The following is a 12,360-nucleotide window of genomic DNA, read 5'->3' on the forward strand; positions in this document are numbered from 1 at the left end:
ATGCAATATGATGAGTTATGTTGATCCTGTTTCGTGCTGATTCAGTTTCATTGCTGTTGTGACTCCATTTCTGGATCAAACTTTATACAAAGGTCAAGTGGGAGAATACCGTGAATGAACTTGTATTTCTGGGTGCTAAGGTCAATACTATAATTTAAAAATGTCCTTGAGGGTGGAGGCTTTCATGTTTTACAGACAGTTTTGGAGACAAGAATCACAAAAACTGTTACTTTCAAAGAGAGTAAAGAGAGACTTAGAAGAAGAATAAGGATTTAGAACATTTTTCTTAAATTTGTCTTTAACCTGTACCAGGTTTTGATCAACCAGCACTAGTCATTGTAAACTTCTGTACGATAGATTCTTCTTTGTTCTAGGGAAAAACATCATGACAGTGCGCGCCAAGGATTTTGACCTGGGACAGAACGGCACTGTATACTATCAGATAGATGGACGAGGAAACACCCCAGCCAACCCTCAAAATGGCGATTACCTCTTCAAGATCCAGGAGTCATCCGGTCTGGTCTACTCCAACACAGACATACTGAACCGCGAGGTGCTTGACCGATACTACCTCCAGGTGATAGCATTTGACCGCGGTGTCCCACAGAGAAGTAGCACTGCTACCGTAACCATCAAAGTATCGGACGAAAACGACGAGGCTCCAGTGTTCCTACAGAAGATATACCGTGTAACTTTGTCCGAGAGTCAGAAGAGTGGTCCAGTCATCACGGTGTCCGCCACTGACGATGATATCGGGGAGAATGCTAAGTTGACGTACACCCTACAGAGTGATCTGAGCTTCTTCTCCATTACCACGCTACCCTCCAATGCTGGCGTCATCAACGTGTTCCATGTGAGTTGATGCAATGACCTCTCTCCCTAATATATAAATCAACAGGTACATTTTGGGGATCGCTAGCCTTCTACTGGTATTACAGTTTTAGACTAGAGGTTTTCACTCTGTCCAAACCTCTTCTGTCCCTCCTTCTTCCCCAAAATCTTGTCTTAGATAAATCTCTTGTGCTATTGCACCTGCTGTTAACAAATTTTGTTTGTAGGTATGAGGGGATGTAAACAATAGTTTGACCTCCGAACCCAATCATCAAAAATATCTCTGATATGTGCATGCTATCATGCTTAAAAAGGTCACTATGGCCTACAGTATGACTTTTGTTATGACAGATGGTATCACAAACATCAATGGATGTCATAGACAAGGAAAAAATATTTTCAGCAAATCCCAGATTCTTCCTTTACTTTGTCTCAGTCAATTTTGCTTTCACCTCAACAAAAGTCCATAGTTAATGAACATTTCATGAATGTATGAACCGATTTTCTCCCCTTTTCAGCCTGTTGATTATGAAAACGTCCAACAAAGATTCTTCAACTTGACTGTCAAGGCAAGAGATTCTAACCCTCTCCACGAAGACCATGCGTTCGTTGAGATTACAGTAACAGATGCCAATGATGAACCTCCAAAGTTCACAGACACTGTCAAGATCAAGGACTTCAACGAGAACATCGAGGAAGGGACATTACTCTATACATTCACTGCCTATGATAAAGACAGCCCGCCAAACAATGACTTTACGTAAGACTCAGCCACTCACAGTTGATATGGGCTTCTCAAATGCTTTATTTTGTCATTGTGTTGGAGAAGTAAGAAATGTATTAGCTACGGGAACCGTAGCTTCTAGACCCGATCGTATTATTTTTTTGTACACACATAGTTTTTGGTCTTGATTTCTAATTTCTTTGCTATATATTTCTTACTGACAATATAAATTATTATGTCAACCAAAAATTGATCCAGTAACAATAGTTGTAGTTTCAGAGAATTAGAATAAGAGCTCATGTTACAAACATGAATAAAACCAGAAGTCATGAAAAATAATTCCACCAACAGACAAAAGTAGATCTGGTAAAAGATAAATTTTATTTATTTTGGAACAACTATGAAACAAGTTATTTCAGCTTAAATTAATTACTTTAGTTTGCTTGGATGTAAGTGCACAAGGTTCTTAATGTGGGAGGAAACCAGAGTACCCGGAGAAAACAGATGTGGTCAGGCCGATGACCCCCTTAACTTTTCATGTCCAATTGGGGGAATGGAACCGGGCCGGCTTATCTACTGTGCCATCCGACCACCTGTTTTGTTTTACATTTGTAATATGAACAATTATTTGTTACAGGTTTGCTATAGCTGACTACTCAGACAGGTTTTATGTAGAACAACAGGGGAACAAGGGCTTTGTGAAGATCCAGAAAGGTTTGGATGGACAGACATTGGACCGGGAAACTAGCTCAAAGTATACTGTGGAAGTGCTTGCCATCGACAAAGGTCAGTCAGGGTCATGGGTCAAATAGCTTATGTCAGTCAGGGTCATTTAAGATTGCAGGGGCAAACATTTTAAGTAAGGTTAAAAAGAGTCAGAGAGTTTGCAGTTTGGGTCAATCAGGGTCAAGGGGTCAAATGATTTAGGTCATTCAGGGTCAAAAGCTCAAGCAGTTTTATTTGATCAGGGTCAAGGGGTCAAACAGTTAATGTCAGTCATGGTTAAGGGGTTGAAAACCTTAGGTCACTCAGGATCAAGGGTCAAACACTTCAGGTCAATATGATTTGTCTAAATTATGGATTCCAATGTCCAGTTGGCAAGAAAGCAATGTTTAGCATCCTAGATGTAATTATTTCACATATCTGTAAGCAAACAAACAAAAAATACACCAGTGACCTGACCTCCTACTTATAACCCAGATTTGATGACAATTGATGGAAAGATCCTTAAATTTGAATTGTTGCAATGGATGAGAAAATGTCCACATTACATTTAACAGGTGATCCACCTCTGACAGGGACAGCCACTCTCATCCTGAATGTAGCCGATCTCAACGACGAGGCACCAACATTTGCCGAGAATTATCGACCAGTCGTAATGGAGGATGACCCATACCCTCAGCAAGTGTTGACCTTCAAAGCCCGAGATCGTGACACGCGTGCTCATGGACCCCCATTCAAATTTTATCTGCCCCCATGTGAGAAAAACCCAACTTGTGATAGAGACGGCAACATGAACTTTACCTTGGTATTCAACCAATGTGAGTATAATCACATCAGCGATGTCATCGTAGATGTGTATCGTCCAGATTTTAGAAATGCCTGTCATACACTAAAGCAAGTGGTCCGATATCAAAATCAACTACCTGTGTATTTTACGCACCCCCCATTTTGGTTATTAAATTTCTGAAAAAAAAGTGCGCAAAATGCATGGGTTTTTACGGTAGGTTATTGTGATCATCCAGTCACAGTGTGCTTAACCGGCTAACTGAAGAGCATGCCTACTAAAAAATGTACAAAATGACAGCGCAATTAGCTATGGGAAGAAGATTCTTAAAAGCATTTGCCTGAAATTGAAAATTTATCAGATATTACATACATGTACATTTTATGGAATTGGCTTATAAAACATGATGGTCTTTTAGCAAAAACAATTTTTATGTCAATTTTGACAAGTGAAAAAAAGTGTTTGCAGAGAGAACAATCAATTCTAAATAGTTGGAATATCTTCTATGCACTGTGACGTTGTTTGAAGTATACTTGCTGAAATAAGTGTTCAAAATATATCTAATGATTTAAAGTGTATCTCAAATGTTCCTGGCTTTGTATTGTTCAGCTGGTGATGGCAACAACGGAACAGGGACCATTTACGCACAGAACCGTTTTCTGCGAGAGGAGAAGAAATTTTACTATCTCCCTATCGTGATGACCGACATGGGAGGATACCATCCCCTCACTATGACCGGTACCAGCACACTGACCATCGAGATTGGCGATAAGAACAACAACCAGCACGTTGACGGTGTTAAGGACATCTTTGTGTATAACTACAAAGGTACTTAATTAAATGACTTTTTCATCGAGGACTTTTTTCATTGAGATATGAAAGCCAGCATGCACATTGTAGGACGGCCAGATAACCATGTCGTTGAGTTCTTGTCCAAAATCCTCTGATTATTAACTTTTGTGGTGGTGATTATTACTGGTAAACTTTATACTAGGCAAATATTCACCTTCATTGGTAAAATATATATATTGGCCCAGTGCAAATTTCACCTATGTAGTTACTATCTAGGCAGTGTAATTGCATTTGCTGTCATGATTAATTCACTGTCGCAGTAAAAGGCAAAAGTTAAACTGTGGTAAAAAAAATCCCTGTAAACAGTATAGAAATATGTTGCTATACACTCAGCATATTCTAATATGTATATTACTCCGGTAGCATAAAACCATATTGGAAGAACCAGACATAAATATTAACTTAAGAGGTTCTTAATAAAATAAGATTGTCAAGAAGGAATCAATGTTAAGGCTGATGCTGATCAGTGTCTTTAAAAGCTTGTTTTGTATTACTTATTCATTGAACACAAACGATTTAGTGACTATGAATCTAGGTTGCCAATTTAGGTAATTTACTGTTCCAGTCCTTACATATTACAGTATCACTAACATGAAGATTCCTAAATGTCGGTATATTGTTACACTTCTTACACTAATAAATCAGAAGTATAAAAATGTTGGGATAATCATCCTTTAAATAAACCCTGCTGATTATTCTGAGTTTTGTTTGCCTTATAGGTTTGTTTGGTAACATTGAAATTGGCCGCGCAAATGCCAACGACCCGGATGATTGGGACTTCAAGGACAAGTGGTACTACTTCATAGGACCGAAGCGCATGGCTCGGTTCTTCAGGTAAGATTGATATGGATCAAAGGTGATACATGTTCACATAAGATTGATGTGGATCAAAGGTGATACTTCTTCAGATATATGATAAAATCATCAAAAATGGAAAAGAATAAAAATAAAAATGATAAAATGCTATTAGGACTTAAAAATCTGCTCATATTGTCATAAATGTTCCCCATTTCAATTCATTATTCAATTTTTCAGTGTTTCAAAAGAGAATGGGACAATTACGATGAAGAAGGGTGTGCCGGATGGATATTACGAGTTCAAGGTTCTGGTGTACGATCATATTGTCTTCAACCATCATAATGCCACCGCCACTATACACGTCACTGTACAGGAAATAGATGATGAAGCGGTATTCAGCTCGGGGTCTGTCCGACTTTCTGGTATGATATCTCTGTTACTAAGATAAATTGTTATACAGTAAATTGAAGTTTACCTGATGTCAGTATAATGTGACCAGCTGGAATACTATGCTGGGTGCCTTTGGCATGGTGTTTCAGTGAAGTAGCACTCTGAAGTTGGCATCAGATCTGCGCTATTGTAAGGAGGCAAATACAGCTGTCAGCCATACCCTGCCTCCAGCACACACACAGGCACATCCTTAATTGACCTTAGCTGTCTATGGCACGTTAAACATGATAAACCAAGTAAAACCCAACAGTAAATGTCAACCCAACAGTAAATGTCAACCAAACAGTAAATGTCAATGGAACAGTAAATGTCAATGGAACAGTAAATGTCAACCCAACAGTAAATGTCAACGGAACAGTAAATGTTAATGGAACAGTAAATGTCAACCCAACAGTAAATGTCAATGGAACAATAAATGTCAACGGAACAATAAATGTCAACCCAACAGTAAATGTCAACGAAACAATAAATGTCAACGGAACAATAAATGTCAATGGAACAGTAAATGTCAACCCAACAGTAAATGTCAACGGAACAGTAAATGTTAATGGAACCGTAAATGTCAACCCAACAGTAAATGTCAACGGAACAATAAATGTCAACGGAACAATAAATGTCAATGGAACAGTAAATGTCAACCCAACAATAAATGTCAAGACAACAGTAACTGTCAACGAAACAGTAAATGTCAACCCAACAGTAAATGCCAACCCAACAGTAAATGTCTTTGAATATCATGCAATATATTACCTAAAGCAAAGTAAAATATACAACTGTTATTCCATGCAATTAAAACATCTCTTCAGCATTGTTTTGTCTACCTATTATTGCCAAGCTAAAGTTGCAGAGAGGAAAGTTTACTTGAATAGTCACCATTGACTTGATAGATTTAAGCCTGAACAGGTAGCTATTTGCAGAGGTAGCAGAAAATTGCAACATTAAAAGGTGTTAAAATTTGAAAGTCTTATTTTATTCACATTTCCAGGTTTTAATAAAATTCTTCATATAAGTACAGAAAGGAAGTACACAAATGAGTTTAATTTCATTAAAGAAAATTGACAGTTAACTGTTTTAAAGAGGTGTTGCAGCAAAGTATCATTTGAAATTCATTAAAGATATATAAGAAATTTTATTTCCGGTTTTATAACCCCGCAAATGTAAATAGACACTCTACAGATTACACATTGGTCTGTTGATAGGTACAAGTGCTGAAGCATTTATGGAGGAAGGACCTGCAGGGAGTAGTTACAACCGGTTCAAGTCTCTTCTCGCCAGACGTCTGGGAGTACGTGAGAATAACGTGGCCATTTTCAGTGTGATGAATAACGGCTCTTACACTGATATAAGATATGCAGCACATGGGTCACCATGGTACCCAGCCAGCAAACTGGACGGAACGGTCATGATGTACAAGGACGAGGTAAAGCCCGGCCAACTTAGTCACAGTATTTAAACATTCATCAAGATCAAATCTAGAATTCAAGGAATTGCATGTCATAATTATCTTATTTTATATATTGGTTTTTACCAATGAGAAGGAAAAGAAGATATTCTTTGCTTATTGAATATATTATATCTTCATTGTTTCTAATTAGTTTTCTACATTTTAACCATTTGATAGCTGTCATAATAAGGAATAAAACTATTTTTGTTTTTCAGTTTGAAGCGATATCTGGTGGAAAGATTGCCATGGTCAGCATAGATTTGTGTGTGAAGGAAGTGTGTGAAAGTGGAGGCTGCACAAACAACTTGTTTGTAGACAATCACCCAAGTCTTGTAAACACGAAGGGGCGGAGCTTTGTGGGTGTGTCTACGCTGATCAGAACTGACTGCATCTGTAAAGCGAGAGACTTCTCCAAACCACTCGTGTGTAAGGCTGGGTACTGCTACAATGGAGGCACATGTGTCCGTGACAACTGGGGCGAAGTTCTGTAAGTGTTCCAAACATTCAGTGTAATACTGTCCTTTTTCTAGTTATAAAGTATATACATTGTTTAATTACAAATTATCAATATTTTTAAATTACAAAGTATACATGAATATGTACTGCACAGTATAATGCTTCAAATTTTCAGTTGTGAGTGCCCACAAGGATTTGATGGTAAACGTTGTCAGAAGACCCGACACAGCTTTCAGAGCGGTTATGCCCTCTACCCCGCCTTTGCTCAGTGTGAAGAAAGCACTACTAGCATAGAGTTTATCACCACCGTGGAGAATGGTCTTATTTTCTACAACGGACCTGTGGCGCCGATAGGCCCCGACGTCCCACGAGACTTCATTGCCCTGGAGCTGATTAATGGGTATCCACAGTTACAGGTCGACCATGGTACCGGCAAGGTCATGATGCCACTTGATGGCAAAGACAAAAACCAGATCACACGACTCAAGAAACTCAACGACGGTGTTTGGCACCACATTGACATTGTCCGTAAAGGAAGGGTAAGTCTTTAGAGCCATTTTGTAATTTATCATAAGGGGAGGCACCTGTATAAAATATATCATAGGTAGTGGGGTTAAAACCAGATTTGCCTACCACCCTTTTTTATTAAATCATCCATCCCCTACGGTTAATTTGGAAGAGCCCGTATAGTGTTTTTTTGCACAGTAAAATTCAACTTCATGGGAATCATGAAACATGCTCAAAGATATCTAAGGGGTTGAGTTGTAAAGATAACATTACATATTTTGTAGATCAGGGCCTGTTTTCATAAAGTTTCTCTGATGTACAATCTCCAATACTATGGTCAAGTTCAGTTACCATTTGATGTGAGGAAGTACCCTTTAAAATGTTAGATTGTTAGATATGGCGGTACTTAACCTGAACTTGTAGCAAATATTCTTCTTTATGTTAAGTGTTAGTTTTTTTACAATTAAAAGAATCAGTTAATCCTGGAGGAATGCCGGAATTTGTTCAATATTCCTTAAAAGTTCTGCAATATATACATGTTTGTGATGATATGACATTATCATAAACAGTTAATCCATCATTTATAATCCTCTGTGAATCCTTTGTATTTAGTTCAATGTAATGGTATCTGAACACTAAATAGAGAAAATCTCTGCTCTAGTTTTCGAAAAATTTGACCGGGCAAATTGTTAGAAAGTGCTTGAAAAATGCTGGAATTTTGTCCTGAAAAGTCTGTATGAACCATGAAACTCCTCCAAGTTGATGTTGATAGTGTTCTGTGTTTAAAAACTAGAGTTTGTTTCCAAATTTTCCAAATAGACATTTAGATAATAACATACGAAAACAACATTGATATTCTATGCTGTTTCATCTGTATTTTTTTTCAATATTACAGATGGTCACTATGACGGTAGACCAGTGCCAAGCATCTGTGTTTGAGCACGGAAGTGAGTCCAGTGAAGATCGTCAGCCGTGTGAAATAACTAGCAGTACTAGGGGACGTAACAAGTACCTGAATGTCAACGCCATGCTACAGATGGGCGGTCGCTACATCACACCTCCGTATCCAACGGGGATAACCAATCAGAGCTTCTTTGGGTGTATACGGAATTTATACCACAATGGAGAGGTAAAGTAAAAAAGGAAGGACAGAATTTTTCTTCAATAATCTCACAAAGGATGCATTTCCTTTCATTTTCATGAATAAGTTGATGTTCAAATGCCTTTTTGTTTATCTTTAGTCATGAAAGAAACAGACATTGAAATGCTTTTCATTGACATTTTAGTTGAATGTTACATATTTGAAAGTAATCTCCTTGGGATTAGATTAATCTAGCAGTTAACTGCAGTGATGTTTACACAAATAATTATATTTTTTGCAGCTCTATGATTTATACACGAGCCGAAACCACCCAGGTTTGAATCATGAGAATGACTGCCCACAAGAAGATCGGCATTGCGAGGACGAGAGACGGCAGAGTGTCTGTGGGCCCCACGCCACGTGTGAACTTGTCCACTGGAACCACAATGACTTTAAATGTCACTGCAAACCTGGCTACAGACCTAAGTACAAAGGATCCAACAAGTGTGATACAAGTAGGTAGCAAGTGTGACACAAGTGGATAGCAAAGGTGATACAAGTAGGTAGCAAGTGTGATACAAGTAGGTAGCAAGTGTGATACAAGTAGGTAGGAAGGGAGACATTACTCAAAAGCAAGGGTGATACAAATAGGTAGCAAGTGTGATACAAGTAGGTAGCAAGTGTGATACAAGTGGATAGCAAAGGTGATACAATTAAGTAGGAAGGGAGACATAACTACAAAGCAAGGGTGATACAAGTAGGTAGCAAGTGTGATACAAGTGGATAGCAAAGGTGATACAAATAGGTAGCAAGCAAGGCTGATAAAAAGGCAAAAAGTTGCGACACAAAGCAATAAACAATTACAATTTTGTTTTCATTGAAAAGTGAAAAACAATATTTGATGTTCTGTTATATTTCAACAATTGATAAAATCGCTCGATCCTTATTAGATTTTGCACAACATTGCCAGGTTAAAATGTTAGGTTCGAGAGAGGACTCGGTGTTTATTTATTTTACAACTGCTTTATCTCTATTTGGTGCTAAAATGGTAAACAAATCAGTTCTTTTAACTCTGTGTATTCAACCTATTTAATTTCACACCCTGTTTATATATTTTGTTTTGTAGACACAACAGTTCGTGACTTGAAGGATCATGGTTTTATGTCGTGGGTTCTGAAGAATGAAATGTACAACACCTTACAGGAGAGGATGATTTCTCTCCAGATGAGTTTCCGTACTCGTGATGCAGACGGCGGAATTCTGCTCCACCTCCCGTCGACGTCTAAAGAGTACATTACACTAGAGGTAAGACTATGGTACTCCTGATGTGGTCGGTGGAATTCTGCTCCACCTCCCGTCAACGTCTAAAGAGTACATTACGCTAGAGGTAAGACTATGGTACTCTCGATGTGGATGGTGGAATTCTGCTCCCCCCCCCGTCAACGTCTAAAGAGTACATTACACTAGAGGTAAGACTATGGTACTCCTGATGTGGACGGTGGAATTCTGCTCCATCTCCCATCAACGTCTAAAGAGGTCATTACACTAGAGGTAAGACTATGGTACTCTTGATGTGGATGGTGGAATTCTGCTCCACCGCCCGTCAACGTCTAAAGAGTACATTACACTAGAGGTAAGACTATGGTACTCCTGATGTGGACGGTGGAATTCTGCTCCACCTCCCGTCAACGTCTAAAGAGTACATTACACTAGAGGTAAGACTATGGTACTCCTGATGTGGACGGTGGAATTCTGCTCCACCTCCCGTCAACGTCTAAAGAGTACATTACACTAGAGGTAAGACTATGGTACTCCTGATGTGGACGGTGGAATTCTGCTCCACCTCCCGTCAACGTCTAAAGAGTACATTACACTAGAGGTAAGACTATGGTACTCCTGATGTGGACGGTGGAATTCTGCTCCACCTCCCGTCAACGTCTAAAGAGTACATTACACTAGAGGTAAGACTATGGTACTCCTGATGTGGACGGTGGAATTCTGCTCCACCTCCCGTCAACGTCTAAAGAGTACATTACACTAGAGGTAAGACTATGGTACTCCTGATGTGGACGGTGGAATTCTGCTCCACCTCCCGTCAACGTCTAAAGAGTACATTACACTAGAGGTAAGACTATGGTACTCCTGATGTGGACGGTGGAATTCTGCTCCACCTCCCGTCAACGTCTAAAGAGTACATTACACTAGAGGTAAGACTATGGTACTCCTGATGTGGACGGTGGAATTCTGCTCCACCTCCCGTCAACGTCTAAAGAGTACATTACACTAGAGGTAAGACTATGGTACTCCTGATGTGGACGGTGGAATTCTGCTCCACCTCCCGTCAACGTCTAAAGAGTACATTACACTAGAGGTAAGACTATGGTACTCCTGATGTGGACGGTGGAATTCTGCTCCACCTCCCGTCAACGTCTAAAGAGTACATTACACTAGAGGTAAGACTATGGTACTCCTGATGTGGACGGTGGAATTCTGCTCCACCTCCCGTCAACGTCTAAAGAGTACATTACACTAGAGGTAAGACTATGGTACTCCTGATGTGGACGGTGGAATTCTGCTCCACCTCCCGTCAACGTCTAAAGAGTACATTACACTAGAGGTAAGACTATGGTACTCCTGATGTGGACGGTGGAATTCTGCTCCACCTCCCGTCAACGTCTAAAGAGTACATTACACTAGAGGTAAGACTATGGTACTCCTGATGTGGACGGTGGAATTCTGCTCCACCTCCCGTCAACGTCTAAAGAGTACATTACACTAGAGGTAAGACTATGGTACTCCTGATGTGGACGGTGGAATTCTGCTCCACCTCCCGTCAACGTCTAAAGAGTACATTACACTAGAGGTAAGACTATGGTACTCCTGATGTGGATGGTGGAATTCTGCTCCACCTCCCGTCAACGTCTAAAGAGTACATTACACTAGAGGTAAGACTATGGTACTCCTGATGTGGATGGTGGAATTCTGCTCCACCTCCCGTCAACGTCAAAAGAGTAAATAACACTAGAGGTAAGACTATGGTACTCTTGATGTGGATGGTGGAATTCTGCTCCACTGCGCGTCAACGTCTAAAGAGTAAATTACACTAGAGGTAAGACTATGGTACTCCTGATGTGGATGGTGGAATTCTGCTCCACCTCCCGTCAACATCTAAAGAGTACATTACACTAGAGGTAAGACTGTGGTACTTTTGATGTGGACGGTGGAATTCTGCTCCACCTCCCTTCCACGTCTAAAGAGTGCATTACACTAGAGGTAAGACTAGGGTACTCCTGATGTGGACATTGGAATTCTTCTCCACCTCCCGTCAACATCTAAAGAGTACATTACACTAGAGGGAAGACTATGGTACTCCTTATGTGGACCGTGGAATTCTGCTCCACCTCCTGTCGACGTCTAAAGAGTACATTCCACTGGAGGTAAGACTATGGTACTAAAGAGTACATTACACTAGAGGTAAGACCATGGTACTCCTGATGTGGTCCCTGGAATTCTGCTCCACCGCCCGTCCATGTCTAAAGAGTTCATTACACTAGAGGTAAGACTAGTGGAATTCTGCTCCACCAAAGAGCACATTACACTAGAGGTAAGACTATGGTACTCCTGATGTGGACCCTGGAATTCTGCTCCACCTCCTGTCCACGTCTAAAGAGTACATTACACTAGAGGTAAGACTCGGGTACTCCTGATGT

At 39.9% G+C, this 12,360-nt stretch overlaps 1 protein-coding gene across 2 annotated transcripts in view; it reads left to right on the top strand.

Annotated features, from left to right (window-relative positions):
* Positions 1-12,360, top strand: part of LOC110466869 (putative neural-cadherin 2) — a 91,287-nt gene that overhangs the window by 67,818 nt on the left and 11,109 nt on the right. For both annotated transcript variants that reach the window (XM_021523671.1, XM_021523672.1), the window contains 13 exons: positions 375-853; positions 1,350-1,591; positions 2,193-2,341; positions 2,836-3,096; positions 3,672-3,890; positions 4,634-4,748; positions 4,950-5,134; positions 6,362-6,582; positions 6,822-7,093; positions 7,238-7,601; positions 8,465-8,698; positions 8,952-9,165; positions 9,777-9,955. In XM_021523671.1, the coding sequence (XP_021379346.1) occupies positions 375-853; positions 1,350-1,591; positions 2,193-2,341; positions 2,836-3,096; positions 3,672-3,890; positions 4,634-4,748; positions 4,950-5,134; positions 6,362-6,582; positions 6,822-7,093; positions 7,238-7,601; positions 8,465-8,698; positions 8,952-9,165; positions 9,777-9,955 (3,134 nt within the window). The remainder of the gene's footprint in view (positions 1-374; positions 854-1,349; positions 1,592-2,192; positions 2,342-2,835; positions 3,097-3,671; positions 3,891-4,633; positions 4,749-4,949; positions 5,135-6,361; positions 6,583-6,821; positions 7,094-7,237; positions 7,602-8,464; positions 8,699-8,951; positions 9,166-9,776; positions 9,956-12,360) is intronic.

Source organism: Mizuhopecten yessoensis, unplaced genomic scaffold (assembly GCF_002113885.1).
Source record: "Mizuhopecten yessoensis strain PY_sf001 unplaced genomic scaffold, ASM211388v2 scaffold11145, whole genome shotgun sequence".
NCBI classification, from domain to species: Eukaryota; Metazoa; Mollusca; class Bivalvia; order Pectinida; family Pectinidae; genus Mizuhopecten; species Mizuhopecten yessoensis.